This window comes from Candoia aspera, chromosome 13 (assembly GCF_035149785.1).
Source record: "Candoia aspera isolate rCanAsp1 chromosome 13, rCanAsp1.hap2, whole genome shotgun sequence".
Lineage (NCBI taxonomy): Eukaryota > Metazoa > Chordata > Lepidosauria > Squamata > Boidae > Candoia > Candoia aspera.
The window spans coordinates 22,438,491-22,458,127 of NC_086165.1; the positions used below are offsets into that span (position 1 = coordinate 22,438,491).

The 19,637-nt window shown below is 46.4% G+C and overlaps 1 protein-coding gene across 5 annotated transcripts; it reads right to left on the reverse strand.

Annotated features, from left to right (window-relative positions):
* Positions 1-1,379: 1,379 nt before the first annotated feature.
* GOLM2 (golgi membrane protein 2) lies at positions 1,380-17,994 on the reverse strand. Of its 5 annotated transcripts, none has more exons than XM_063314299.1 (10): positions 17,608-17,994; positions 16,696-16,750; positions 16,135-16,237; positions 15,484-15,574; positions 15,024-15,159; positions 14,662-14,742; positions 13,741-13,836; positions 13,472-13,630; positions 8,207-8,374; positions 1,380-1,769 (listed from the first exon to the last, which is right to left on the reverse strand). In XM_063314299.1, exons 1-10 carry the CDS (start codon positions 17,932-17,934, stop codon positions 1,699-1,701), a joined length of 1,287 nt encoding a protein of 428 aa, XP_063170369.1. In that variant the 5' UTR covers positions 17,935-17,994; the 3' UTR covers positions 1,380-1,698. The 5 variants fall into 5 exon arrangements, with proteins under 5 accessions (XP_063170369.1, XP_063170372.1, XP_063170373.1 ...); XM_063314302.1 differs by having other exon boundaries at positions 8,288-8,374; positions 15,024-15,162; XM_063314303.1 differs by having other exon boundaries at positions 1,380-2,072; positions 8,288-8,374; positions 15,024-15,162.
* Between the last annotated feature and the right edge of the window lie 1,643 nt (positions 17,995-19,637).

A 19,637-nucleotide genomic window follows, 5' to 3' on the forward strand; every position in this document is an offset into this window, starting at 1 on the left:
AAACAATTCCCCTTGAGGGGCCCTGCTTTCGTCTTATGGCTCAAAAGGATCCCAGACACAGACTTCTATTTTAATTGTCAGAAATGAGTACTTTTCTAATGTGATTCAATGTAATGCAGTGATCACAAATGAATTTATCAAAAATGAACTTTAACCTGAGCACAGAAATACGGGTGGTCCTCGCTTAACAACCACTCATTCAGTGACCAAACTTACAACACTGCTGAAGGAGTGGTACTTAAAATCAGTCCTTGTACTTACAATGGTTGCAGCATCCCAGCAGTCGTGTGATCTTGATCCAGGTGCTGGGTGACCGGCTTGCAATTATGACATTGCAGCATCCTGCGGTCAAGTGATCAACATTTGCAACCTTCACTGCTGGCTTCTGACAAGCAAAGTCAAGGGGGAAGCTGGCAGGAGGTCGCAAATGGCAACCATGTGACATCGCACTTAACAACGGCAACCAGAAGTGCTGGAACTGCTGTGCTAAGATGTGCATTCATGTGACATTGTGCTTTAAAATTGCGTCGCTTAGCAATGGAAATTCTGGTCCCAATTACTGTCGTTAAGTGAGGACTATCTGTAGTGAAAGACAATCAAGCCTGACATATAGGACTTAAAACATTTTATTCACAGTAGCCCTTATTGATAAAATTGTCTGGGTTAATAGCCTATCACTGTTGGAGGGCAATAACCATTGCTGTGAACATCAGAAAGTGCTCATTCAACCTGGCCCCTGCCCCCCCAGAAATAAAAAGATGCCTTACACTGAACACACATCTGAACACACACATACACACAAATGACTGTGGACCCTCCCCATTTTCATGCAGAATCCCTCTGGCGGTACTTATGTTTAAAAAAAAAAGCATCATCCAGGAAGTGGACATAACAAGTTCAGGCAGGAATGAATTTAAAAACATCCAAGATTGCAGTTTTAAGCAAGTTGCAATAAATTAATCTATTATTGCATACAATCAAAGCCCACAGCTGTAAAGAAAAAAGTGGGTTAACAGAATATTTATAACTTCTGTGTGCTAGAAATACTGTTTGTAGATTTTGATTTAAAGCCTGATAAAAAATATCATATAAAATGAGAATACTGTTGCAAAATGTTCGCTATGGGTAATGTTAGTCATTCTCCTAGGGCTAACTTCCTGTATCATTTCACTGCCACACAGATCTTGCTGAGTTGTATTAAACAAAGTTCCTCCATAAACACATTTGATGTATTTTCAGTCTATTTTTTCAAAATGAAATGTTACCATAAAATACAAGTCACAAGACAAGAGAAAACAATTTGCATTAATTAAATACACCGCTGTTTCAATGTTCCATCTATATACTTTTTTCTGCAAGGAAGTCATCATTACCATATATGAAATACAAACTGTACATGTTCACTTTATTTCAGAAACATGTAAAATTATTTTGCAATGTTAATTATTAACGCAAAGATTACAGATAAAGAACAGTCTTGCAGCCCAGTCCAGTAACTCTAACCCCCTCCTCAGCTTGTAGGATAAGCCATCTCTTGTCTGTCTGCAAGGGGCCAGAACCCGCTGTACGCACATCACTGCATTTTACCTTTTGCTGCCATGGTTTCACATTAAACAGCGCACTGCATATAGTCTTCTCAATCTTTCGCAGCAACCCCTGAAAGCTTGCAGGATTTCTCTGATGAAAGTAATTTGGGCTTTAAAGTACATTGTTAAAGCGTGGCTTCCCATAGTCTACAAGATCCATTTGGAGGTCCCTCTCCTCATCATCTGCAGGGAACAAGGAAAACCAACCTTTAGTTCTCAAAGAACCTACAAATGGGGAAGGGGAAGGGGGAGACATCAATGAACACTTCGCTGCAAAGAGCTGCCCTTTTCTTTTCATGCCCTGACTGGCGGAGGGGGGGGGGGCAGCTGGCCAGCAATACTGTGATATCAAAGCAGTAAGTGGGTCCAGATTTCTCAGCCCCCATCTTGGTTTGAGAGTTAAAGGCATAATGACCCATTTTGCCCATTAGACCCCTCCAAAACAGAAAATTGGGCGAGTTTTCTTGGGTTTTTCTTCTTTCCAACCTAACATAATGGTGGAAATAAATTATGTAAAGGGTTCTGGGACTCTCTGAGTTTATCCTACTCTGAAAACTGAACAGAACAGGACCAAATTTGGTGTGGAGGGAGAAGCTAGTCAAAGATCCAGTCTGAAATTGGTCAAGATCCATCCAGGGGCTGCAGAAACAAAGATCAAGACCAGTGACTCCCATGGGAGGGGCAGTGGCTTGGACTGTGGCCAACTCCTCCATTCTAAGCTCCCCCAGTCACATGACCCAGAGCAGAGTGAGGAGGAGATGTTCCCTGTCTTGTCTGAAAGGGGCGCTGGGGTTGCTTGCTTGCTTGCTTGCTTTTTTGAGTTTTGTTACCGCCCATCTCCCCCAAGAGGGACTCTGGGCGGTTTACAATGAAATTAATACAATAACAATACAAGTTAAAATCCCATAGAAATAAAAAGAAGTTACAAATATAAAATACAATATAAATAGATATAAAATCCAAATGGCTCTAAAGATTTCAATCCGGTGGGAGGGGCCCTAGGGTGTGAGCCACTCCCACGAATGGCTACCCACTTTCCCGCCCCAGGCGAGATGGCAGAACCAAGTCTTCAGGGCCTTCCTGAAGGTCAGGAGTGAAGGGGCCTGCCTCACCTCCGGGGGCAAGATGTTCCAAAGGGCAGGGGGCTGCTTCCTGGACCCCGTCAGATGAAATTCTCTTACAGATGGGGTCTGTAACATGCCCTCTCTGCATGATCGGGTGGGATGGGTCAATGTGATGGGGACAAGATGGTCCCACAGGTAGCCTGGTCCCATGCCATGTAGGGCTTTAAAGGTGATAACCAACACCTTGAATTGGACCCGGAAGCAAACTGGCACCCAGTGCAGCTCGCGCAGCAAATGTGTTATATGTGCCAATCTAGGGGCACCAAGAATAGCCCATGCGGCTGCATTCTGGACCAGCTGAAGCTTCCGGATACTCTTCAAGGGTAGCCCCATGTAGAGCACATTACAGTAGTCTATACGGGAGATGACCAAGGCATGAGTGACTATTCGGAGGGCTTCTCGCTCCAGGAAGGGGCGTAACTGGCGCACAACCCGAAGTTGAGCAAAGGCTCTCCTAGCTATGACTGCCACCTGTTCCTTGAGCAGGAGTCGTGAGTCCAAGAGGACCCCCAAGTTATGCACCGGATCTGTCTGAGGCAGTGCAACCCCATCCAGATCCAAAGATGACAAATTCCCAGAAACCCAGGGGCCATTAATCCACAGCCACTCTGTCTTACCAGAGTTCAGCTGAAACTTGTTGTTCCCCATCCAGGCCCCCACAGCCCCCAGTCACTCAGAGAGGGTGGTCACGGCATCACTTACTTCACCCTGGAGGAGATGTATAGCTGAGTATCATCCACATATTGATGATACCTCATCCCATGTTGATGGATGATCTCGCCCAGTGGTTTCATGTAAATGTTAAAGAGGAGTGGAGAGAGAACCGAGCCCTGTGGCACCTCACAGAGTAGGGGCCGCGGGGTGGATCTCTCGCTCCCTACTGACACCAACTGGGACCGATCCTGGAAGAAGGAAGCGAACCAGTGCAAAACCATGCCGCCCACCCCCAACTCCCTGAGTCGGTCCAGAAGGATACCATGGTCAATGGTATTGAAAGCCGCTGAGAGCAAGGATGGATGCACTGCCTCCATCCCGCTCCCACCGCAGATCATCCATAAGTGCGACCAATGCCGTTTCCGTCCCATAACCCGGCCTGAAACCTGACTGAAAGGGGTCCAGATAATCCGTTTCATCCAGGATCCTCTGGAGCTGCAGTGCCACCACTTTCTCAATCACCTTCCCCAAGAAGGGGAGGTGGGAGACTGGACGAAAATTGCCCAGTATAGGTCCAGATATGGTTTCTTGAGGAGGGGGAGCACCAGTGCTTCCTTGAAAGCTGCTGGGAACACCCCCTCCCTCAAGGATGAATTCACCACCGCTTGGACCCAACCACATGTAACCTCCCAAGCTGCTTTCACCAGCCAGGAGGGACACGGATCTAATTGGCAAGTGGTGGCATTTACAGACCGAAGGATCCTGTCCACTTCCTGAGGATCAAACTGTTCCCAGATAACATGGTAAGTACGTTCCCTGAGTATCTCCTCAGACTCTGTCTCACGCTCGGAGTCCAGCTTGGAACGAATCTGAACGATTTTATCCTGCAGATATGACCAGCAAATTCCTCAGCATGGCCCTGGAGATGGAGTTCTGAATCCCCTCTCCCCAAAAGGGATCGGGTGATCTTAAACAGGGCCGCCAGGCGGCATTCCGCAGATGCAATAACAGCGGAGAAATACTGATGTTTCGCTGCTCTTACCGCCACAAGGTAGGCCTTAATAGCGGCTCTAGCTTGTGTTCAGTCGGATTCAGTCTGTCTTCCTCCAGCAGCGCTCTAGGTGTTTCTTAAGCCTCTTCAAAACCCTCAACTCCTCCGTAAACCACGGGGAGTGTTAGGTTGGATGAGGCGAGAGAGGCCGCAGAGGCGCGATCCTGTCCAAGGCCCCGGCCACCTCCCTATTCCAGGCAGTGGCCAGAGCCTCTGCTGAACCGTGCAGCAGATCCTCGGGTACAAGCCCCAGCTCCCTCTGAAACCTCACTGGGTCCATCAGTCGCCAGGGGCGGAACAACCAAATGGGTCCTGCCTCCCTGCAGAGGGGAGCAGCACAGGAGAATCTCAGGGCCACCAGGGAGTGATCTGACCATGACAATGGGGAAAGATGTACTTCTCCCCTCATATTACATTGCCACTGCTCCAACAAGAAACCAAGTCTGGAGTGAGGCCACTGTCTCGAGTCAGGTCCCGAATAATCTGGAACAGGCCCACAGCTGCCATGGTGGCCATGAACTCCTGAGCTGCCTCCAAGGCACGCCCCAGGGAAGGCAGGTTGAAGTCCCCCAGAACCATAAGCCGGGGGAACTCCACTGCCAACCCTGAGACAGCCTCAAGCAGCTCGAGCAGGGCGGTTGCTACGCAGCAGGGAGGCTGGTACAGCAGCAACACTCCCAACTGTTCTCGGGAACCCAACTTGAAGAACAGGGTCTCACAACTGGCCACCTGTGGAGCAGGGCCCCTGAAGGCCACTAGAGACTCTTGGATGACAACCGCCACCCCTCCTCCCCTACCCTGGTGTCTCAGCTGGTGCCACACCTGAAACCCAGCCGGGCACATTTCTGAAAGGGCTACCCACCCTTCTGAGCCCAGCCAGGTCTTAGTGATACACGCCAGGTTTGCCCCCTCCTCTATGATCAGATCACATATGCGGGGGGCCTTGTTGTTAACTGACCTGGTGTTAAGCAGCAGCAGCTGGAGGCTGGGGCCCTCAAGGATCTGCTGTCCAGGGCCTGGGTCTGAACCCAGAGGGCTGGAACACCCCACCGGTAGCAACCACAGGGGGCGTCTTCCCCAAAGATGGCCCACACTCCAGTTCCCGTCGTAACATCCCCGGCCCATCACCACCTCAATGGCACACCCCGCCCTATGGCCCCCAGAATTTCCAGGGCTGGTTGCCTCCACTCCCAGACCTCCGGAAACCCTGGGTGGAAATAAGGGTCTCCTCCTCCATTCACACATCTTCATCAACATCCAATCAACCACCATATGGTGGCAGGCCCCGCAGCGCACCAGCTCACGCTCTCAGCACTGCTAGAGCCTAACCACCACCCCCACACTCACCCTGTGCCCCCCTCAGCCTCTCTCAACGGTCAATGGGGAGGCACCTTATCCATTCCTGTCCACCCCTTCTCTCACACAGGGGGTGAGCACTCTTACACACCACCACACAATTCTGGACTCCCCCATCTCTCACACTTGGAGGGACCCTCTTAACTGCCTGCCATCTCTGGGCAGGTTGGGGGAATGACCCACGCTCTGATCTAACTCCCCACTCCTCACCGCTGGGGCCTACACGCCGAAGCCCGTCGTGCTTACTAAGTCCCTTCTGCAGCTGAGACCATCAACCAACCCCCCCTCAATCCCCCTTCCTCATCTAGGGGGCTTCAGTAAGGGGCATGGGATCACAGAGGCTCGCCATCTCCCCACCACCAAGATCTTCGCCCAGGGGGGCTCTGGCACTGGGGTCTGAAGTCCACAAAACTCATCGCCCCTTGTTGTCAATCACACCATCAAGGTCCCCACCTATAGTCTGTAAAGCTGAGTGACCCCATTTCACCTTAGACACTTCCAACCAAATGGGCCATTTTCAGACCCACCTGCAGCTGTAAGGGCACACACCATCTGCTGATTACTCACCCCTGGTTTAGCGAGACGTTCCAGAGAACTGAATTTCAGCGGTCTTGTTTTTCATAACCCCACCTTTTCCTTCATCATTCAACATATCCCTTCTCATCATATTAGCGAGATCCTTTTTAAATCCATGAATTCTTCTGAAACACTTCCCTCCCTCTGCCCTCTAGGTTAAGTGACAATCCTTTGGCCCCAGAGGGTTTCCTGCAGCAAATGCACTGTGTGGCATCTTGAAGACTAATCAAATTTTCCTTGCTTAAGCTTTTAAAGATCACAGTCTATATCATTTCTGCAACAGGGGACTCAAAACCCCAGCTAGTTTCTCCATAGCAAGAGTAAGTTCAACTGTATACTCCAGTTAAAGATTCAGATCCATGCAAGTGATAGGTTTCACCAGCAGCACAAAATTCATCAATGGAAGACTGTTATTTGCAAGCAGAACAGATGGACAATAAACTATAGAAGCACCTGCATTCTAAGCAGAGTTTGGAGGAGCAGGATTTAATGTAAATGCCTATATCACCAAAAAACTGGGTGGGGAGGAAGACACCTAAAAATACGTTTAGTTAAAGATGTCTAACGATGCGAAGACTGTATTCACAGCTGCTGTCCAGTGCAGCAGCTATTGACAGTCTTATGTGATTCTGAGCTTGTGATTTAATTTCACAAGGTACTGTTATGACATAGGTATAGCCTCCATTTGCTGTAAGGAGAATGGGGGAGCCAGAGCAGTGGTGCTCCAGAGGTGGTACTATTACCACAGAAAGGTGGGACACAGTTCTGCTTTAGTAGCAGTAGGTAGTAATTTTATTTTTCATCTATCTATTACCAGGCACAGTATGCAATACCAGCAGTTTGGAGCAATAATCCACTACACTGCAATTTAGGATCATGGCTTAAAATGTACAGACTCAATGAACTGAATGGCCCATAATGCTTAAAACAATATTCAGCAATGATATTGGAATAACAATAAGGGTTCTGCATGAAGAGTTGATACTTAAACCCATTTCAAAGGCCCTTAAAAGAGAAATTGTTTTAGTGCCTTTTAAAATGTTGAAAAATCAGAATCCCAGACTTAATTTGGGGGGCCAGCAGATTGGAAAAAGTTCTCAGTGACCACGGAACTCGTTGTGTATGCAGAGGTACCAGCCAACCCTGGCCAGTTCACTGACTCAGGTGCACATGAGCTACAAGCAGATTTTCCAAATCGTACACAGCCAGTGCAGGGACTGGGGATAGAAAAAGACAGGGTAGCTTGGGAGGGGTCCAGCACTGCGTAAACTGCACTCTTTAGACCCGTATCAGGATAGAGAGAAGATATGGATAAACTGGCCAGCTGCAGTAACCCAACCATGAGCCAACCAGGGCATGATCCAATTGGTCTGCATCTTGGTGGTGAGGAGAGTAACTCCGTTCACAGAAAATCATTGCTGCTTAAGATAACAAGGTCTGGCCTCTATCTACCAACCCCAGATATGTGGAGCCATAGGTAACAAAGGCTATCTGTGCCATTTCTGTGAGCAAGGAAGAGCAGGGTACTCAACGTGATTTTGAAAACCCACCTTGTTAGACCTTAGCAGCGAGGAGAGAGAATGCAGCACCTTGACACTAACAGGGTTTTTTCCAAGTCTGCCCCTTCACATGCAAAGCCTAACTTCCAGTTATTTGGAAAAGCAGTTTCAAGACGGATAGCTTCAAGTTTAGAAATATTCCCCCACCAAAACTGCTACAAAAACAGGTACAGCCAAACGCCAGGTGCCAACTCAAGCATGACTTTTCCTACCAGCTAAATAATGGAACTCCTCACAAACTCAATGTGTTTTCCGTACGATGAAGTTAACAAACGGGATGGAGACCAGGCCTCAGCTCACCTTGGACGTCTTCTTCACCACCATCACCATCCTCTTCCTCATTGTAGGCCAGCTCAGCCTGCTTGTCTGCCTCATACTCACCCACGTTCCCATCATCCCCATTATAATCTGCCAGCTTAGATCCGTGTTGAGGATCGACAGGGGATTCGTTCTCATCAAAGAACCGGCCTGCAAAGTAGGCAAAGGGTCAGTCAGAAGCAAGGAGAGGGGCAGGGGGAGGCAGGGGGAGGCACCAGGCATGGGGAAGGGCAACCAAGGGTGGGCCTCCGTGTCGCTCGGCCCGGCAGTTCCACAAATTGTGGAAAAGGGACATGCGGCTCCTCCGGCGCCAGGAACCTCGGAAAGGGGAATATTGTTTACACAGAACCCCACAGGAAAAAAATCACAAGGCTTGAAACGTGAGTCAAGAGCAGAGCTTTTGCTTGGTGTGACAAGATCCTTCCTCCTGTTGCAGGGGAAAGCATTACAGCCTTTTGGGCTAAACAAACTGAAAGAAGTGTCGGAAATCTCACATATTCTACAGAGGTTCAACTTGTCACATTCTCCACGCAGAGATCTTAACTGCTTGCTCTGAACGAAGGCAAGTAACCCATTTATACCAGCTGAATACTCTTTAAGCATACCTTGACTTCCATTTATCAGAGTTGATGAAAAATTCTGGTCGCTTGGGCAAAATTTATAACAATTGACCGACTCTGGCCTACAGACAATTCCCAGTATTTTAGAAAAGTACAAATTGTGAAAAGTAATTTCACAATGGAAACAAGTTAAACTGAAGAAAATTACATCAAACTTCTTGTATGCTGCAAGAACGGCACGATCCAATGAACTGGAGCCCAGTGTGCTGATTACCGGAGGTAAAAGACTGCAAGAGGAGACTAGTGATGCGTAAGAAATAAACCTGCAAACTCTTCCATGTTTTCCTCAAAAGCCCCCTTTACAAGCTCAGCACTTAAGCACTGCTACGTGTTTGGTTTGAGTCCCACACCTTTCTCGCACACTGCAGAAACATTCAGGCACAGGGCATACATGCTATGCTAACTTGCAAGCAAGAGAGTTTCATGCATTTTGTATGAAACTGGGTGAATAAATGTCAGCATAACTATTTCTAAGAGCTGTCACTGTGCACCTGCTTTGGGAAACCTGCAGTGCCGTAATTAAAAGTGAGAGCAGCAAAGGATTCCTGGCTTCGGAAGTTTTCAGTTGTTCAAAGGAAGAAGTACTAGCTTAACCTTGCAGACAAGGCAGACTCTGAGCAGTGCTCATTCTTGGGGACAAGAATATTCTGAGCGCGCTTTATCAGCTCTAGAAGTCCTACTTGTTGACAGAAGCTTGAATCTGCTGGGCCCGCCAGAGCCCAGGAAATATGGCTGTGCCACAGTGTGTGATCAGCTCCACACAGCAGAAGGCCCATTTCGCAAAGTTTCAGAAGGCTAAGAATGATTCAGGTCTATTCATGGGGATCCCATGAAAAGTGCAGGATTGATCATGACTTGTAAATAAAAGCTACTTCTGCAGAATACTTAACTGCAGCACTGACAGCTGGGGGAAAAAAGAAAAGGAAAAAAAAACAGGATGGGAATAGAAACGGAACGGAGTATCCTAGAAGATATTTCTGTCTGGAACAGTGAATCCAAACACGCCATTTCCATGCTTTTCATTCCATGGCTCAAGTCTGAACACAAGTAACGGTGCCTTTATCAGGCTACTGTACGACTTGCTGATTTGTATTTGTTTTGCCACTTCTAGAATTTGCTTTTGCTTTTATAATACTGTAATATTCAATTGTCGATTCCTCAACTGGTACTCACAGTCAAACTACTTTTTAAATGAAGGGAAAGGATTCTTCTGTACCATGGGAGCATAACTCAAGACACTTTCTATTTCTGAGAGGTGTGTAAAATTATATTACCTTAAAAATATAAGCAATTTAATAATCAGATATTCCTAACTTGAGCAAAAGAATCACAATATGGTTTGAATTAGTGTATGTATCAATTTGATCATTCAAAATCATCAGTATATTAGGTAATGCTAAGCAATATAAAACAGGATCCAGGAGTTTAGATAAAGAAACAGCCTTGACTTGGAGGTTGCAGATTTAGAAGAAATAAATTATGTTGATCACAGATTATACATAGACCTCCTGTGAAGGGGAACTCATCACTTAACGAGGCAGCCTATTCTACCATCAGGGAAAGCAATCTTCCGAAACTGAAGAAAAAGTCTGATCCTGTTATATAGGATCTTTTTTCTTCTAACAAGTCTTCAGCCCTAGCACAGATACAGCAGCAGTGAAAGGGAGAGCAAAGCTAACCTCTTTTTCCACCCGTGTTAAATATACTATTATATTTAGTTGCCAAATATACTATTATTTACAGATCACATTTTACAATACGCTTCTTGAGATTGTCATGTTCGTGAACAAATACCACAGCTATATTTATACATTTTTAGCGTGAACATAATAGATCTGCTGAAAACACAAGTTTGTATCCTTAAAAATACTGTAGCAGCAGACAGATCGACAAAGTTATATTCCCATTTATCAACAAAAAAACCTTTCCCAGCAAGTCTTCAAATAGCTACAAGATGGTTATACACAGAAGGGAGCGGATGTATTCTCCAATGCCCTGGAAGGGAAGAGCTAGCAGGCTGAAGATGCAGGGAAGTAGATTCAGGTTAGCTATTGTGGAAATGTGCTGAGCAGCAGCAGCTGTTAACCAGTGGAGCAGGCTGCTTCACGGACTGGTGAGTTCCTCTCCACTGGAGGCCTTGCAAGGCTGGATGATCGTCTGTCCAAAACACCTCAGAGGATCCTGCACGGTGCAAGTGGTTGGACCATGTAATGTCTGAGGGACCTTTCAATTCTACTGTGTGTGTCTATAATTCTGATAAATCCAGTGAGATAATCTAATGCGAAATGGAATGTGGCTGCTTTTGTTTTTTATCATACAACCCAGACAGTTTAGCCCTAATAAAATTAACAGAGCTTCAAGTTAGGAAATAAATACAATAATTTTTAAAGTCATATATGCTTCAAATATATCAGATATACCCTTAATTCAAAGTCTTACTCCAACTCTGTGTGCAGATCTAATCCTGAATGAGGTTTAGCTATTCCATTCTCTCTTTTACGCTGATCTATAAATTGCCACATTAGTTTTGCTTCTCAGCATGTAACTGTGCAATTATTTTGGTTTAACACTATGATATTCTCAGTTCTACAAACTATTATTAATCTTCGTGTTGCAGGAAACATCAGCCACCTATATTTTGCTACTAGTCCACCAGCCAAATCAAGGTTTTCCCTCCCAGAAACCTTATCCTGTACCACCTTCTGCAAAGATCTGCTATTGCTCCACGGACATGCAATGTTTGCAATGGTGAGTTTGTGAATCTTTAGAACTACCCATAATCTTGCAGTATACTAGCTCAGTGCAGGAATCCACTTCTACAGCATCCCCAACAGCACCCCAACATTAAGGAATAGTCTTCTGACCTCAAACTAAAATCTTTTTTGTACCTATTGTTTCTTCCCCAGTCTTCCAGAACAACTCTGAACAAGTCTACCCTGTTTTCTACATGACATCCCTTCAAGATACTTCAAGACACAAATCATGTCTCCCTAGTCTTCTCCAGGCTAAATATACCCAACACTTTCAACCATTCCTCATAAGCTTTTCCCTCCCAAGTTCCCTTATCATCTTTATTGTTCAGCACTTGGTATGATCCATTTGTCAACGTCGTTCCTTAAATGCAGTGCCCAGAACTGGATACAATATTCTAGACAACTATCTCACCAACACAGAATCAAGAACAATCACTTCTCTTGATCTTGATGCTATACTTTTGCTAATGCAGCTTAATATTGCATTTGCTTTTGTTTTTTGCAGCCGAATCACACAGCTAGTTCATGTTCAGCTTGTGATCCACCTGAACCACCAGGTATTTTTTTGGCATGGATTCCTGCCCTATATGGCCTTCTCCATTTTACACATGCTGTTTTTCTCCCTACCCAAAGGTTAGATTCTGAATTTGTTCCCTTTGAAAAATCTTGCTGATTTTGCCAAGCTGCTCCAGACCATGATTCTCCAAGTACGACACCTCATGGCTGGGATAAGGTTCTTTCCTTGAAATGCAGTTGTTTTCTCCAAACGTGACATTTCTCGATGCCAATGCATTTGTTATGCTTTTTCTCATTTACCCACAAAACAGTGTTCCATGGCCTGCTAGATCATCCAAGTGCTCTCTGACAAACTCAAGATGGGTAGCAATGTGCTTTCTGGAGACTGGTGGTTTCCTCCTTGATATCCTCCCATGCATGCCACTCTTATTCAGTGTTTTTCTTATGGTACATGATGTCATGTACACGGACATCAGGCAGCATAAAAGCAGTCTGCAGATCCTGTCATAATCATGGGGTACTCTGGGACCCCTCAGAGCATTCTATACCTTCCCCCTTGGAGAGTTTTTGTTGGACAACCACTCCTGGGAAGAGTTTAATGGTGTTACATTTCTCCAATTGTATGCTATCATCCTGACTGCAGAAGGATGGAGGACGAACTGGTTGATAGCCTTTTCCAGCTTCATGAGCACTGACAACTTTTTTTCTGAGATCTGTTTTGACTGGGGCACCACTAACCTCCACACATCTACATGAACACAAGAGCCTGAAGGTGGCAACCAACATGTAAAGGTTGTTTGTTTTTTGTTTATTTTGTTTATAGGGCAGGGACCTTCAAACTCACCCCTGTTGGTCCTCTCATGGATTTGAACATCTGATTCAAGTTGTTCCCTTAAGAGAGGCTGATTATCCGAGAGCTTAGCATACTTTTTTCCAACAAAGGCAGTGAACATTAGCTCTGGGTGTTCTATAAGGATATAAAACACTACCAAGTACACTTTTTGTTTAATCAGAGTCTCTTGATAGGACTTACATGAAGCTCTGATCACATTGTAAGTCACAGCACTGCAGGATTATGGATTCACAAACCACACACCACCATCATGGACAATGAGCCTAGAATAGTGGATGGAAACTGCCAGAAGTAGAGCTCCGAGCTTCTGAAATGTATTTATCATGCAGCAATTAATGGCCAAGATTTTTAAAAACAAAGACATCTGAATGCAAATATACTTAAAACATTCAGGTCCTCGATATTCCAAAGGCAGCATTTCTCATGTTTCAGTGTTATTAGCAGCTGTTTTAATGATCTTGGTATAACACATGCAATTACAGTCACCGATAATGGTCTGACTCACTTTGCTTCATTCTCTGAAAGTCGCTGACTCTGTCCTTGGAAGCCTGTTTTACAAGCTCTTTTTCTGTTTTCTGAATGTCCAACGTGTGAACAGGAATTGCACGCTGAAGGTAGTTTGGTGGTACCTGATTTATCATATCAGCATTACCCTCATTTACACCTGTAGCAGACAAAAACATATAACCAGAGTTCAAGAGCATAGAAAAAAGCAAATAAAGCTCATTATGAAGGGCAAATCAAAAGACCTTCACTCAGTACAGATGATCTTACCTGGAGCCAGATTTAAAGAATGGGGTTTTTCTGTGAGAAGATTTCCACCGGGCTGATGCTGATTTTGAGAAGTTGAAAAAAGTGTCTTCTTCAAAGCTAAAAGCACAAATCCACAATGTGACTCCCATCTGTAAATACTAATTGAACATACTATAACAAAGTTATTTAGCACTTGGTTCAAAGAGGCAGAATGAATAACTCTGCCAAAGGTCAATGTTTGCAACAGAAGACAGACCGTTACAGATCCAGCTACCGCTCTAACCAAATTTAGATGTTCACCATAAACCTCCTTAGTTATAACTGGCATAATTCTGGCTGCTGGGGGAATGAGAGAATCACCGCTCTCTTACTTAGTAGCCCTGAAGGGTTTGTTGATAGAGCATCTACCAGCATTAACAACCAGTGAAGAATAATGTTACAATGTTTTTTCCTCAAATTTGGAAGTGCATTTATTAACAAAAAGTATATACTGCCCCAATCTTGGGACTGGGCAGTGCGCAGAAGTACTCTCTCAACAATGCAGTCTCTCACAATTCTTAAGGATCAAAAAGTAACTAAAAAAAAAAAAAGATTCTTCTTCTCACTACAACCCATTTAAAAAGGAAAGTCTTAAGAGACTTCTTGACCAGTGTCAGGACTTCCACAAAGACCTGTCTTCCAGCCCATGCCTCTCCTATTTCACAAGTTGGGACATTAAGCTGTTAGTGGCAACTGTCAATGCCATCTGAAAAACAAAATAACTGAGAAGCCAGAAATAATGTTGCAAGTGTATTTTACTGCATGCGTAAGCAAATCATCACCACTCTTATTTATCAGAGTGGTATTTTTAAGTATCCTGGGTCCCGTTTGTCAACTGAAATATCTGTCTATGGAGCAAGCAGAAGTGCAGGAGAAAGCTAACATTAGATTTGAGATACTAACCAGTGAGTGTATCTTCACCTTTGGCAGGGTCATTCTCTTCTATTCCAGGCATGCCTGCATCATCCCCAGGTTTAATCTTTTCTGTCAAAACAAGATATTTTTCCCTTGCTGCACTGTCCACTGAAGCTCTTAAGACTACGTGCATTCAAACTGTTACAGGGATAGGAGAAATGGTGATGGAGGAAAGTTACCTCACCTCCCATCTGCAGATCCAGATTACGCCCCCAAATCTCTGCTGACTGAACTGTGCAGCACCACTAGGTCTGTGGCCCTGGCTGAGTGCCTTGCCAGGCAAGTATTTTTCATTCTCCCATGAGTACCAGAGGGACCCTGATGCCTTACCACAGTTGTCCTAGACAGACCTTTGCCATCTGATATATTGTTGGTTGATGGTGTTTCATTCTTAATTTCATTCAGTTTTTGAGTTGCCTTCAGTATTTTTGGACTCTCACTCAATCCTCTCTCAATGTCTTGGATGAACTGGCTCCTGTGTGTAGTCTGCTGTGAAAACATTCCTTAAGAATTAAAAGCTAAATTTACAAAGAAACACATTAATTTATCTTTCAGTCAATCAAGCCAATGCTTCATATTTCATCGTTAAGATTATCAACATATGGAAATCATACTACTTTGTTTTCACCTTTACCTCACCTATTGCCCACAGCCCAAGTGCAAAAAAATAAAAACTCTACCCAGATATGGCAACTAGTGTTGCCAAGACTGCTCCTTACTAGTCTCATCTTACATCCATGCTGGGAGGGAGCAAAAACAGACAGCAGAATCCTGGGTTCACCCCCATGCAGAGCAGAGAGAACAGTGCACCTTCTGGTCCTGTATAACTTGGTCCTCCAATTTTTTCATATCTTCTTCATGTTGTATTCTTAATTCTTTGATCTGTTGCCCACATTGAAAACTAGACCAAAGATGGAAAACAGAATTTAGAACTGAGACTGACACAGATTTTCTAGGCTCCCCACTATATTATTTGTGAACTGCTAGGTAAAGTTCCTTTCCACAGAAGACACTGAATATATTAAGAGGCCTTTATACGAAATTAGGCCTATAACTTTCTTGAGGAACTCCTTCACAAAAATCTTGATAAGTCATGAACCCAAGCAGGGTAGCACACAATTTTTCACTCCCACCCTATTGCAGCAATCTCTGTAAATACCAGTAAATTGACCACTTCATATTGTCTGTTGACTTTGGATAACTGCAGTCTACTTGCATTTACTTTTGATTTCTACAAACAACCCATTCCATTCTTCTCTTCCTATAAAGCTGTATTGACCCATCAATCATCATGGCTGAGCCCAAACACCTTTTTAACCTGTTTTATATACAGCCACAAAAGAACATTAATGTTAAAATAAGACCCAACACTGATCCTAAAGCTCATGAGCAAATGAGCTGACCTGGTAGCAACAAAATGTGTGATAACCAGATTACTTTTGTTCACGTTTAATCTCTCACCTTTCATATTCCAATCTTTTAAGAAGTTGTGTATTGTTTTTCTTGTATTCATGAAGATAGTCTTCTTGTCGTAGGAATTCTTGACGCAGTTCTGCAAGTTGCTCTAAACCAAAGCGTACACATTTGAACAACTAAAAAAAATGCTCCATACCTTAAACTTAACCTTGTTTTCTGCTGGGTAATTTTCCTCTATAGTAATAAAAAATGTAAATGTTTACTGAATTAAATAAAACTTAAAATATACCTTTCTGGATCCTTATCCTATAGCTACTCTGTTACAAAATAACAGAGGAAGCTGTTGCTTTGATATTTGAGGCCCATTAAAATAGTCCAGGAGATAATGGATTTTTTTCAGAGATGCTGCCTGCCCATTTTTAATATTTCATATTCTCATAAATTTAGAATATTTACATAGCTGAATATTTTAAAGATAAATTATAGTAGTCTGCAAAAAGTAGGAGAGATTATAGCTGTATTCCAAAACATCAAGACAGCACACGTTTGCCTATTTTGTATTAGATTTTACTGCTATATGTTATTCAGCTATAAAATAACATTTACCCTTTAAGCGATGTATGTCTGCCATTTGGTATGATATGTTGCTCTGAAGTTTGACCTGAAAAGGAGAAATAATTAGCAAAGTTGTACAGATCCCTGCTATGAGAATCAAATTCTCTAGAATGACTGATTCTGAAGATAGTATCAAAACGAGCCTGTTCAGCTCTGACCGGGGCAGGCAATCGTTTCTGGTCTGTGGCCTCACTACCACACCATCCTCTGGCAGCTGAGAGCCTCAAGGGACAGGGTGACAGCATAAGTCGCCACCCATCAGACCCTTTTCTCTCTTTGGCTTAAATGAAGGTATCTCACTTGGTGTCTTAGAAAACATATGCTGCTATTTTTTTATGGTTTGCCTCCAAATTGCTTAAGGAAGGAGGCAGCTTTTTTTAAGCTGACCGGTGCAGCTACCAGCTCATACCATGTGCCCCAAAAGTAACTTACAGAAGGCAATTTGCTTTCCCTGCAGATGCCTGCTTCTCATATCTATAGCTGAAGTATGGACTGAAACCCCACTACTCACCCATGTTTCAGAATAACGAAAGTATATTGAAGCATAACTGACTCCTCTAAAACCACATTACAAAGGCAAACCTACTCTATAGCAGAAGATTGATCAACCGTGATTTGGTTTCAGTTAAACCAGAAGTTGCAGAAGATCAGAATCTGAATGATTTTGTACCACAGAAGAGATAACACCTGAAGGAATCTTTCTGTCCTTCATGGAAGGCACTGTCGATATTAATATTCAAGTCTGGCACACAGCCTTTCTTTAACTTTCCTTTAACCTTCACATATATTAGTAAGAGTTCAAAAGCCAAACATGACTGCTTTTAACCAAAGCTGCAACAATACTCAGGCCCCGCAGATTAAAATGTCACACAAGATACCGTCAGTCTCCACGGGACCCCTCACCTTGCTATCTTCACACTTCCTAATCTGGCCATCCTTGGCCTGGAGCTGACTGTTCAAATGGCTGTGGTCGGCTTCCTTCTGCTCCAGGTATTTCTTGTGGGACTCCACCTGGAGCAAGAGCTCCGAATTCCGCTTCTCCAAGCGCCCCCGGGCGACATCGCCGCGCTTGGCCTGGCCCTGCAGTTCAGCCACCTCCTCCTGCAGGACAGTCTGGCGGGATGAGGAGCTCCAGTAATTGAAGGCGAGAACCACAATGACGAGCAGCAGCGCCACGAAGAGAAAGGAGGGGAGGCGGCCACCCCTTCGGTTGCTGCCAAACCCCACCATGGGGGAGGCCGGACAGGGCGTTCAGCTTTCCTTAGCACCTGGCGGGACAGAAGGGCAGGAGTCAGCAACGCCTGTCTTCGCAACTCGGCCAGGCGTCACCCGCGGCCGCGAAGAGGCCCTCTCCCGACATCTAGAGGCCGTCCGGGTCTCTGCCCTTCTGCCCTCTGGTCCCGGATCTGGACCACTAATTATGCACCAATGAGACGCCGAGCGGGAGCTTTCGCGCCGCGCTAGCAGCGCCGCCTCCCGGCGTGTACTGGTGGGCCTCGGGGCAGGAAACCTTCGGCGCGGGGCCTCCTGGCCGGCTCTGGAAAAAAGCCGCCGCCGCCGCCGCCGCCGCCGCAAGGGCGGGCAGGGCCGCTACTCGCGGGGAGTCTCTCAAGGGCAAGCCCGGCGCTGCCGGGCGGCCTTGCCGGCCCACGGCACCCCACGGGCAAAGCTCCGGCGAGCTCAGGCGCTGGGGGCGGGCTGCCTCTGGGGGTCCCCTGCCCGACGCCGGACGCCGCTCCCGCCTCCAAGGGCCGGGCCAGCCAGGGTCGCAGCGGGCCCGATGCCGGGGGCCGCCGGGGGTGAGGGAAGGAGGAGCCCCTCGAGGCGGCCAATGCCTCCCGCCTGCCCGCCGGCCAGCCCACCTCTGCCGCCGCCGCGCTCCGCCACTTCCGCGTCGCCCTCCCGTCCGCCCCGCAGCCGCGCCTCTCGCGAGAAGAGTAGGGCCGCGCGCCGCCGCGAGGTTGGCGAGCGGCGCGGCCGGCGCAACCCCGCCCCGCCGGTGCGTCAGGGGGCGGGGCGCGGCCTCACGCGCGGCGGGGAGGCGTGCTGCGCCCGGCCCGGCGGGAGCCGCGGCCTCGGGCCTCGCGAGGGCGGGGGGCCGGGATGGGGCTCCGGGAGGGCCGAAGGGCCGAAACGCTCCCTCGGAGGCGGCCCTGCCCGCGCCGGGCCTTTCTCCTCCCAGACTAGCCGGTCTTGGGCCGGGGCGTTTCGAAGGAGCTTGTCCTAGCGGAGGACTCGCCCGTTGCCCGGCGGTCCCTGCAGGGTCGGAGCCGGGCTCGGGTCGCACCCGGGCCTAGCTGCATCGGCAGCTTGCGGGCGGGCGTCAACTCCGGGCCTCCCCGGGGACTTCGGCTCCCGGGGTCCCTACGTGCTAGCTGGGGAATTCTGGGAGTTGAAGGCTTAGCTGAATGCCGGGAGATCTGCCGGGGAACTCTCAGCCGTTCGTTCAATGGCGGCAATTTCTGTAGTGCTCGGCTTGGCGGGAGAGGTGGAGGGGCTGGAGCCGTGCGTGCGGGGAGTTGCTAAGCGCCCGCCTTGTCCCCTGTTGTAAGGGCCCGAAAGACCCTCACTCCTAACGAAAACGTCAAAGTCGGCCTGACTTACACGCCAAGTTTTATCTTACACGCCTTTTATCGGACCAAATTTCTCCGAAAATTTCCTTTGAAAGTTGCCGAAGCTTTTTTTTAACTGCAACATGCATTCATCAAGGATTGGTTAGTAAGGTCACCAACGGTATTATTTGAAAAGTGAGATTTGCTTCAGCTTGATGGCATGTAGTGAAGTTTTCGGTTTGTACACAGTATTTGAGTCTGAATAGTTGCTTAGCAAATACGGGGTATCTAGAATAAAAGAGTTACTCCAGAAATAATTGGTTACCTGAAGGGTGGAATTATTAGTTGTACTAACCAAATGCAGGATAAAGTCTGAAAAGG